The sequence below is a fragment of the Cebus imitator genome, unplaced genomic scaffold (genome assembly GCF_001604975.1).
Source record: "Cebus imitator isolate Cc_AM_T3 unplaced genomic scaffold, Cebus_imitator-1.0 Scaffold339, whole genome shotgun sequence".
In the NCBI taxonomy this organism is placed as follows: domain Eukaryota; kingdom Metazoa; phylum Chordata; class Mammalia; order Primates; family Cebidae; genus Cebus; species Cebus imitator.
In genome coordinates this window covers 1,270,402-1,280,338 of record NW_016107654.1, presented here as the reverse complement: position 1 = coordinate 1,280,338, position 9,937 = coordinate 1,270,402, and the positions used below count along the sequence as shown (strand labels likewise).

The following is a 9,937-nucleotide window of genomic DNA, read 5'->3' as shown; positions in this document are numbered from 1 at the left end:
TGTTTTCTTTTCTTCGAAACAGGATTTCGCTGTGGAGCCAGGCAGGAGTGCAGTGATGTGATCTCAGCTCACTGCAGCCTCAGCCTCCTGGGCTCAGGTGACCCTCCCACCTCAGCCTCCTGGGCTCGGGTGACCCTCCCACCTCAGCCTCCTGAGCTCAGGTGACCCTCCCACCTCAGCCTCCTGAGCCGGTGGGACCTTTGGCACACACCACCGTGCCTGGCGAATATTTTTAAGTGTTTCTTGTAGACGTGGGGTTTTGCCACGTTGGCCCAGCTATTCTGCAACTCCTGGGCCCGAACGATTCTCCCGCTTTGGCCTCCCAAAGTGCTAGAATCACAGTTGCGAGCTGCTGTGCCTGGCTACAGCTCAGTTCCGTAACAAGCTTCATATTCCTTAAACACAGCTGACGTTCAGGCGGTCATAGACTAGAAGACCTCCCAGGCCTCCCTGTCTGTGGCTCTGGCCTGTCTCCTCAGTTCAGCTGAGGCCCGTGTCTTGGCGGCTGTCCCCGGTAGGAGCTGAATGGTGGGTGGAGCCAGCAGCCTCCCCGCCCTGTGTCTGCAGGTGGAGAGCGAGAAGCAGCAAGAGCACGAGGCGCAGTGGCTGCGGGAGCACCTGGCCATGCTACTGAGCTCGGTCCTGGAGGCAAAGCCCCTCTCAGGAGACCAGAGCCAGGCGGGGTCAGAGCTCCTGCAGAGGTGCGAGACACTGGAAAAGAAGACAGCGACCTTCGAGAACATCGTCTGTGTCCTGAACCGGGAGGTGGAGAGGGTGGCCCTGACCGTCGAGGCCTGTAGCCGGCAGCACCGGCTGGACCTAGACAGGATCGAAGCCCTGAGTAACAAGGTCTGTGCCCGGTGGGCGGCTCGCCGTGAGGAGGACAGTGTAAAGGGGGATGGTGCCCAGGCCCCAGCAGCTTCCGGCAGGTCCTGGAGCTTTACAACCTGGACAGCCTAGAATTCCATCTGCAAACCCCCGTCCAGTGTGGTTTCTATGGCGGGGCTCTGGCTCCCTTCATTTCTGAGCCCTGTTCTCTGAGGGGCGAAAACCCTGGAAAGTCACAGACGCCACAGGCTGTGGGTGAGAGCCTCCTCTCTCTGATGGAGGGCAGAGTCACCCATGGGGGTGTGCGTGGCGTGCTGTGGCTTCTGAGCATGCTTGCTGTCCGGAGCTGCTGTGTGAACTTGGAGCCCCCACCTCTTTGCAGGGTGGGCTTGGGTTCTTGTGGACAGGGAGCTGACAAGAGGAACGCAGAGCCCAGGGTGCCTTGAGGCACAGTCCTGCTGGAGGTGGGCGGGTGTGGGAGGCAGGGGCTCGTGCCTGCACCCCTCCTGTAAGAGGGAAGGTGGTCTTGGCACCCACAGGTGCAGCAGCTGGAGAGGAGCATCGGCCTGAAGGACCTGGCGATGGCCGACCTGGAGCAGAAGGTCTTGGAGATGGAGGCGTCCACCTACGATGGGGTCTTCATCTGGAAGATCTCAGACTTCGCCAGGAAGCGCCAGGAAGCTGTGGCTGGCCGCACACCTGCCATCTTCTCCCCAGGTGTGGTTCTAGCCCCGCCACCCCCCAACCCCGGCAGCTGCTGTTTACTTAGCACCTGAGTTCCCTCATCCCCGAGACCACATGGGATGGGTGCCAAGGGCGGAGCTGGGATACAACCCCCACTGATACCAGGAGTTGGCTGTGCCTCCCTGAGTGGCCAGTGGGCAGCTGAATGTGGGCTGGCCAGTGGGCGCCCTTGGGCAGATGTCAGGGTGGGGGTGTTGGGCTGGCTGCCCTCCCACTGTGCCAGCCCTCAAGGTGTGCCCCTTGTCACCCTCAGCTCTGCACTGCGAGCCCCATGTCACCTAAAGCAATCATTACACCAGCAGGCTCTCCTGCCTGACCACAGCTCCCAGGAAGACAGAGGGCAGGTGGGGTCACTGGGTGGGTGGCACGAGGTGGGACATGGCTCTCAGGGACTTGGGGCTGAGCTAGTCTGACCCTTCCCAGGTTCACTTTCCAGCTGCACACAGGAGCTCAGCGAGGGTGTTTCTCGTGCTGCCTCCTTTTTTTTTTTAACCCCAATTATAGGGTCTCTTGAGAGGGTGCTCGTGGGGTCTCCCCTGGAGGGCGCTGGTACAGAGGGATGGGGTGGGGGCTGTCACGACTGAGCTTCCGGGCACTGTGGTCCAGAGGTGGCCCCGCTGCTGTCCCTCGAGACCCTCACGGACCTCGTGCCAGCCCAGCCATCATCTCTGCCCCTGCTCAGGCCCTGCCTTTGTGCCCTTTGTAGCCATGGCTCAGAACACGCCCTCATGTGGGCTTTATTTTTACGCTGACTTGTTGAACCTGCTGATAGAATCTTAGTTGCTAGGATCAAGGCTGAGACACTGTAGGCACCTTTCCTGTTTGAATTTAAGCTGACGCTGCTGATGAAACTCCCTGAACACCAGGGGCTGAGGTGGTCCTGTGCTCCAGCGCCCTTGAGGCAGAAAGAGACCCTACTGTCATCTTGAGGGGCTGCCATGTTCTTCTTTGTGGTGCATCCTGACAAGGCCTTCAGCAGGCGTCAGAAACAAAACTCACACTCTCTTCTCTGAGATGAGACTGGAGAAATGAAAGACTGTTTGGGGGGACACTCTAGGGCATAGTCTAGGCAGCCTGCAGGACGTAGCTCTGTTCCTCCAGGGCTGGGAAGGTCAGCACCGCCCTCTGGTGGCCACCTTCCCTCTGCAGCTGCTGGGAGTTCTGAGCGTGGGTTGAAGGGCGAAGGGGTGAGGCCCTGCCACAGTGGCAGTCTTTGAGGGGGCTGCACTCGGGCATGAGGACCTGTTTGTATAGAACATCTGCTTTAAGGGATGCTGGTGAACACAGCTTGTGTACAGCACAGCTGTGGAGGGAGGGGAGGACGGGCCTGTGGAGGATGGGCTGTGGAGGGCAGGGAGGACGGGCCTGTGGAGGATGGGCTGTGGAGGGCGGGGAGGACGGGCCTGGGGAGGATGGGCTGTGGAGGGTAGGGAGGACGGGCTGGGGAGGATGGGCCTTGGGAGGATGAGGAGGACAGCCTGTGGAGGATGGGCTGTGGAGGGCAGGGAGGATGGGCTGGGGAGGATGGGCTGTGGAGGGCGGGGAGGACGGGCTGGGGAGGATGGGCTGTGGAGGGCGGGGAGGACGGGCCTGGGGAGGATGGGCTGTGGAGGGCGGGGAGGACGGCCTGGGGAGAATGGGCTGGGGAGGGCGGGGAGGACGGGCCTGGGGGCCCAGTGCCGCCATGGTGGGATCACTGTGTATGGAGCTTTGTGCACGGTGTTCTATCATGTGACTTGGAAAGCAGCCTCTGCCCCGTTGTGGCTGTCATTCGAATCTCTTGTTGGGCGGGAAGGACGTGGACTCTTCTTGTTCTGGGGCTCTCCCCGGCCAGCGCCTCTCCTGAGGCAGGCTTGGGGCCCCTCTTAGACCCTGGGCCAGTCAAGGGTTCCCCTCTGCAGCTCTGCCGAGGCCCCGGCCACACTGTGGTTGGTAGATCTCTCCATGTTGCTCTACTCGCCTTCTTAAGTTTTGGGGGTTACATTTAGGATTCTTAAAAATGCTTTCTCATGGCTCACGCCTGTAATCCCAGCACTATGGGGGGCCGAATCGGGTGGATTACCTGAGGCCAGGAGTTCAAGACCAGCCTAGCTAGCATGGAGGAACCCTGTCTCTCCTGAAAATACAAAAATTAGCCAGGCGTGGTGGCAGGTGCCTGTAGTCCCAGCTACTCAGGAAGCTGAGGCAGGAAATTCACTTGAGCCCGGGAGGTGGAGTTTCCAGTGAGCTGAGATTGAGCTACTACTCTCCAGCCTGGGCAACAGAGTGAGACACACTCAAAAAAAAAAAGCGTTGCTGGGCGCGGTGGCTCAAGCCTGTAATCCCAGCACTTTGGGAGGCCGAGGCGGGTGGATCACGAGGTCAAGAGATCGAGACCATCCTGGTCAACATGGTGAAACCCCGTCTCTACTAAAAATACAAAAACATTAGCTGGGCATGGTGGCGCGTGCCTGTAATCCCAGCTACTGAGGAGGTTGAGGCAGGAGAATTGCCTGAACCCAGGAGGCGGAGGTTGCGGTGAGCCAAGATCGCGCCATTGCACTCCAGCCTGGGTAACAAGAGTGAAACTCCGTCTCAAAAAAAAAAAAAGCGTTTACTGATTTTTCTAATTACTGGGTTTTTTTCAAAAATAAAGTTTGTTTTCATTGGAAACTAACTGCAGTTTGAGAACAAACATTCTTTGCACCCCAGAACTTGCATGTTCCTTTGTGGCGTGGGTGTCCCTGGGGGAGGGCCGGCAGGCAGGAAGAGCCCGCCCTGCCCATGCTGAGGGTCAGCTGACAGGCCCCTCCGCCCGCCTCCGCAGCCTTCTACACCAGCAGGTACGGCTACAAGATGTGTCTGCGCATCTACCTGAACGGCGACGGGACCGGGCGCGGAACCCACCTGTCCCTCTTCTTCGTGGTGATGAAAGGCCCGAACGACGCCCTGCTGAGGTGGCCCTTCAACCAGAAGGTGAGGCTGTCCCCGCGTGCTTCACCGAGGTCAGGGCAGCTTCCGCGGCTCAGGCTTGTGCAGGACGGGGTGGCTGGGGCTGCCGGCCCAGGTGTCTGCAGCAGGCAGGTCACCCTGTGGTGCTGTGTCACGTGGTGGAGAGTTCTCGCAGTTTCTGTCCTTTCCACAATTTCCTAACACTGGTCCGTGACACAAGCAACTGGCTTCCTGACGTGTCAGATGAATATTACTAAGAAAAAGTACAAGGCCGGGTGTAGGGGCTCACCCTGTGATCTTAGCACTTTGGGAGGCTGAGGTGGGAGGATTACTGAGCCCAGGACTTTGAGACCAGCCTGGGCAACATAGTGAGACCCCATCTCTACAGAAAAAAGAAAAATTAGCTAGGCCTGGTGGTGTGCCCCTGTATCCCCAGCTGTTAGGGAGGCTGAGGCGGGAGGACTGCTGGAGGCCAGCAGGTTGAGGCTGCAGTGAGCTGAGATCACGCCACTGCACTGCAGCCCAGGCAACAGAACAAGACCAATCTCTAAAAAATAAGTGAATGCAAGGACAAGGCACAGGGTGTTGAAAGCTGGGGGTGCCCAGCCTTAGCCTAGGACTCCAGAGGTCAGAGGCGTCTGGACCAGCAGTTTGAAAATAGGGCCCTGGAGAGTGCAGAGGAAGGAACACGGCTTCGGGGCCGTCTTTGTCAGAGGCGTGATTTATTATTTTGAAAATCAGAATCTGTTTTTGGTTGAGGAACTGAAGATCTAGAGACGAGGCTGGAATGGGAAGGTCCTTCCTTTCGCCACACTAGGCCCAGGCTTGCTGCGTCCCCCACCCACACTAGGTCCAGGCTTGCTGCGTCCCCCACCCACACTAGGCCCAGGCTTGCTGCGTCCCCCACCCACACTAGGCCCAGGCTTGCTGCGTCCCCCACCCACACTAGGCCCAGGCTTGCTGCGTCCCCCACCCACACTAGGCCCAGGCTTGCTGCGTCCCCCACCCACACTAGGCCCAGGCTTGCTGCGTCCCCCACCCACACTAGGCCCAGGCTTGCTGCGTCCCCCACCCACTCTAGGCCCAGGCTTGCTGCGTCCCCCACCCACACTAGCCAGTGGAGTAGGCAGAGCAGAGCTGGACGAGGGGAGGGGGTGGAGGGCCCGGGGCAGCCGGGTTCACAGGCCCGACAGAGGCAGGCTCAGGCTCTCTGAAAAGGATGCTTAGGCTTAGGTGGGCAGTGGGTGCCTCATGATATCTTTACCAAGAAAATGTCTTTGCCAGCTGTATTATTTTTTGCTTTTTCCTAATACAAATTCAAGTTCAGGATTGGTAAGCTGTAGTCTAGGACTCCAGATGTCAGGGGACAGGAAATGCCAGATGGGTGCAGGTTCCCCAGAGAGAAGCGTCATGCCTGTGGCTGGTGAGCCAGGCGCTGCACAGGAGCAAGGCCGCCCACCACGTGGTCTTGGCTGGGTCCTGGGATGGGTGCCTGGGGCCTCCTGCCAGTGTCCAGACCCTCGGGAACCAGGAGAGGCAGCCTACAACCATGTCCCTCCCTGGGGCTCTTCTCCAGGTAACCCTGATGCTGCTGGACCAGAACAACCGGGAGCATGTGATTGACGCCTTCAGGCCCGACGTGACCTCATCCTCTTTCCAGAGGCCGGTCAACGACATGAACATTGCAAGTGGCTGCCCCCTCTTCTGCCCCGTCTCCAAGATGGAGGCCAAGAATTCCTACGTGCGGGACGATGCTATCTTCATCAAGGCCATTGTGGACCTGACAGGGCTCTAACTGCCCCCAATTGGTGTCGGGTTTGGGGGCAGCCAGGCACAGCCGGCTCACTGAGGGGCCACCATGCTGGGCCAGGGCCTCACTGCACAAGTGGGCAGGGGCCTGGCTTGGGCACTTGGGTGGGTGTTGGCCTGCAGCCACGTTCACTGTCACGGGGAAGGAGCCACCAGCCAGTCCTCGGATTTCAGAGACTGCATAGAGGGGCCTAGGAGACGGGCTCAGCCCAGGGCTGTGCTGGGGCTGGCCAAGGGTCTTCTGGTGCTTCTCTTGCTGTCTGTCCTGTGCAGTGAAGGGAGAGGCCCTGGGTGGGGACGCTCGGAGCGGAGCATATCCCAGCACTGCCCACGAAGCAGGAGCACAGTGGTAGCCTTGTGTTCCTCAGGCGTGGCAGGCAGAAAGGAGGGGCTGCTCCAGGAGAAGGGCCTCCTGCCGGCCAGAGCGAGGAAGGCCATGCGGCTTGGTTCTCCCCTCTGGCCCCTGGAGAGAAGGGAGCATTCCTAGACCCCTGGGTGCTTGTCTGCACAGAGCTCCGGTCTGTGCCACGTTGGCCAGGCTGGGTATGGGAGAGGGTCTGGTCCCACGCTGCCTCTGCTCAGACCATGGTGTAGGGGTGCGCAGCACGGCCTGCGGGTGCTGTGAGAGCACTCCGTGCAGCTCACGAGACACAGTTATTAAACCGTTCAAATCTCTGCTCAGTGGTGTCCAGTTGGTTCCAGGTTGCCTGCAGCTTCCAGCCTTGGCAGTGGTCACCCTCTGGGGGTCCTCCTGGCCTCCTCCTCCCACGCACCCCTCCTCAAAGGGTGTCTGGCTGCTGGCTGCTTTTCTGGCCAGCCAGGCTGTTCTCTCTGTTTCTTACCTCCTGTAAGCTCTCTCTTCTGAGCCTTGGTGAAGCCCAGTGTTCCCTCTTGTGACATATTCTTCCCTGCCCGTCTCCTCTCCTGGGCCTTCCCAGGGACTCCTGTGAGAGCAGGATGAGGATGAGCCAGCCCTGGTTCTCTGCATAGGCTGCACCGCCCTCGGGGTGTGCTCTCAGGACTGAGGGCAGGCCGGCGTAGGCATGGCTTCGCTCTTGGTGTCAGGGCAGCCGTGCCGGGGTCTGCTTGGCGTCTGTATCAGGGTCCAGGGTAAAGGGTGGTCGCCTCTTGACACCCTCACACACTGCTGTAGTTTGAGAAGTTAAGACCATAGAAAAATACAGAAAATAACTCGGGCACAGGAACTGACAGGTATTATCTGTGTTCCCCGCGTGTGTACTGGACCGAACGAAGCATCGCAGAGCCCATCGCCTGCTGTTCCCTTTCCCAGCCTCACCTCAGCTCCCCCAGGCCACGTGGCACCAACTGTGACGTTCCAGTTCTCCGGCTTTAGAATTTGGCATCTATGTGTTTCTGTATCCACAAATAAGACTATCGCATTTAAAACGCAGAAACCATCCACTGGGTCCTCTGCAGGTAGCTGGGCTTCTTACTCAGCCTGGCTGGGTTTTGTTTTGTTTTGTTTTTGAGATGGAGTTTCACTCTTGTTGCCCAGGCTGGAGTGCAGTGGCACAATCTCGGCTCACTGCAACCTCCACCTCCTGGGTTCAAGCGATTCTGCCTCAGCCTCCCGAGAAGCTGGGATTTACAGGCACCTGCCACCACATCCGCCTAAGTTTTGTGTTTTTAGTAGAGACTGTTTAACTATGTTGGCCAGGCTGGTCTTAAACTTGTGACCTCAGGTGATCCCCGTGCCTCAGTCTCCCAAAATGGTGGGATTACAGGCGTGAGCCACCACGCCCGGCCCAGCCTAGCTGTTTTAATGCCTCATGTGCTGGGCACTCTGCACGGCAGATTCTGACCGCCGTGTGTGAGTTCCCTAGAGAGCACCTCCCCGTCTTTTCTTCTGCGTCTTGAGTGTTTGGTGACTGTAGACCCCCAGACAGACCCACTCTTCTGGGTCTCCTGTCAGCCTGGAAGGAGAGCTGGTGGTTTCTAGGCCTTCCCGTTTTAGCAGTTGCCAGCTTGTCTTACAGAGGGGCGGCACCCTGTCCTTCCACCAGCAGGAGGGGAGGGTTCCCATTGTCTCCCGTCCCTGCCACGCTTCGATGTGGGAATGGAGGAGATGCTGCCTTCTGGTGTGTGAAGGGGCTTCTCCGGAACGGGCGCTTCTCTGATGGCTCAGTGGCGTCGGGCGTCTGCCCCGCTCACTGCTCTCTGGGACTGCCTCCCATGTGAATTGCCTGTTGATGTCTTTTTCTTATTTTGTTTCTGGTTGTTGGTCTGGGCCTTATTCTACCGGTTGATAGGAGTTCCTAATATTCCTGATTAGAGTCTTGGTTGTGTGTTTGAACTGTTTCTGTTCCTGATGTGCAGAAGCTTAACCCTAAGACACGATTAGTTGATCTTACCCTTTGTGAGTGGGGCTGTTTCTGACCAACTCAAAACATCCTGACCTCCCTGAGGTTGAAAAACAGTCATGTTTTCTTCTAATGATTTTGAGGTTTTATCTGTAACATGGGGGGCTTCTGTATTTGAGGATTTGTTTGTGCATGACAGGTTTTACTAGCCTGTTAAAGTTTGTTGAAGCAGATAGATTCAGGTCATCTCTTCTCCCTTACAACGAAATGGAGCTGTGAAATGAGAGGAACAGGACCAAAAAAAGTCCTCCCCAGGGACAAAGACGGGGAAGAAGCCAACATCCACAGAGGATTTCAACCCCTTCTGCATGGTGGGAAGTGGGTTGGTGGGTGGCTCTGAGCAGAAGAGGGCTGAGGGGGAGGCTGGCTACCCTGGGAGGCCCTGGCATGGAGCAGAGCCTGAGCTAAAAGTGGATCAGCTCAGAGACCAGGCAGAGCCGCTACCTTGCAGGTCCTTTGCCTGCCAAAGTAGCCGGCGGTCCTCCCAGCCCTCACCTCCCTGCAGTGGAGATGGAGGTCTGGAAAACTAGGGCTGTGCCCCAACGCCGTCAGAGCAGTGTCGGGCTCCAGGCTGAAGCAGGGGCAGGCGCCTGCACTGAACAACTCCCCAGGTGCAGACGCTCCCAGGAAACACCAAGGCCTTAGAGGGACAAGGCGCCCTGGAGCTGACTCATGGCCAGGCCTTGCCCAGCCGCCTCGTGGCCTTCCAGGGAAGTGCCAGGCTCTATGCAAACCCACAGAGGTACTATCGTCACTATCTAATTTTAGGACGTTTCATCCCCCTGCAGAAAAACCTTCCCACAAACCTGCTTCTGTCTCTGGGCTTGCCTGATGAGGACATGGATAGGAGTAGCATCCTGCAGCGTGCGGCCTTTGCTTTTCCTCAGCAGGATGCTTACAAGGTTCGTCTGTGTCGCCGCGTGTCGGAATTCCGTTCCTCTTTTTGCCTGGCTGACATTCTCTGGGGGATGGACCTCATCTTATTTATCCATTCACCAGCTGATGGACATTGGGCGGTTTCTAATTTTTGGCTACCCTGAAAATGCCGTTGTGAACATTTGTGTACAAGTTGTTGTGGGGACGCATGTTTGTTTTCGCTTCTCTTGAATATTCATGCCTGGGAGTAGAACTGCTGGACCCCGAGTTCAGCTTTGGAGGATTGCCAAACTTTCCCTCGATGGTCATCTCACTTTACAGCTCCCTCGGGAAGGTGTTTTTTTTTTTTTTTTTTTTTTTTTTTTTTT

At 57.8% G+C, this 9,937-nt stretch overlaps 1 protein-coding gene across 9 annotated transcripts in view; it reads left to right on the top strand.

Annotated features, from left to right (window-relative positions):
- TRAF2 (TNF receptor associated factor 2) overlaps positions 1-6,987 on the top strand; it is a 36,043-nt gene extending 29,056 nt beyond the window's left edge. For all 9 annotated transcript variants that reach the window (XM_017505546.2, XM_017505547.2, XM_037730316.1 and 6 more), the window contains 4 exons: positions 568-849; positions 1,368-1,545; positions 4,379-4,527; positions 6,080-6,987. In XM_017505546.2, coding sequence (XP_017361035.1) covers positions 568-849; positions 1,368-1,545; positions 4,379-4,527; positions 6,080-6,298 — 828 coding nt within the window. In that variant the 3' untranslated portion in view covers positions 6,299-6,987. The remainder of the gene's footprint in view (positions 1-567; positions 850-1,367; positions 1,546-4,378; positions 4,528-6,079) is intronic.
- The last annotated feature ends 2,950 nt before the right edge of the window (positions 6,988-9,937 follow it).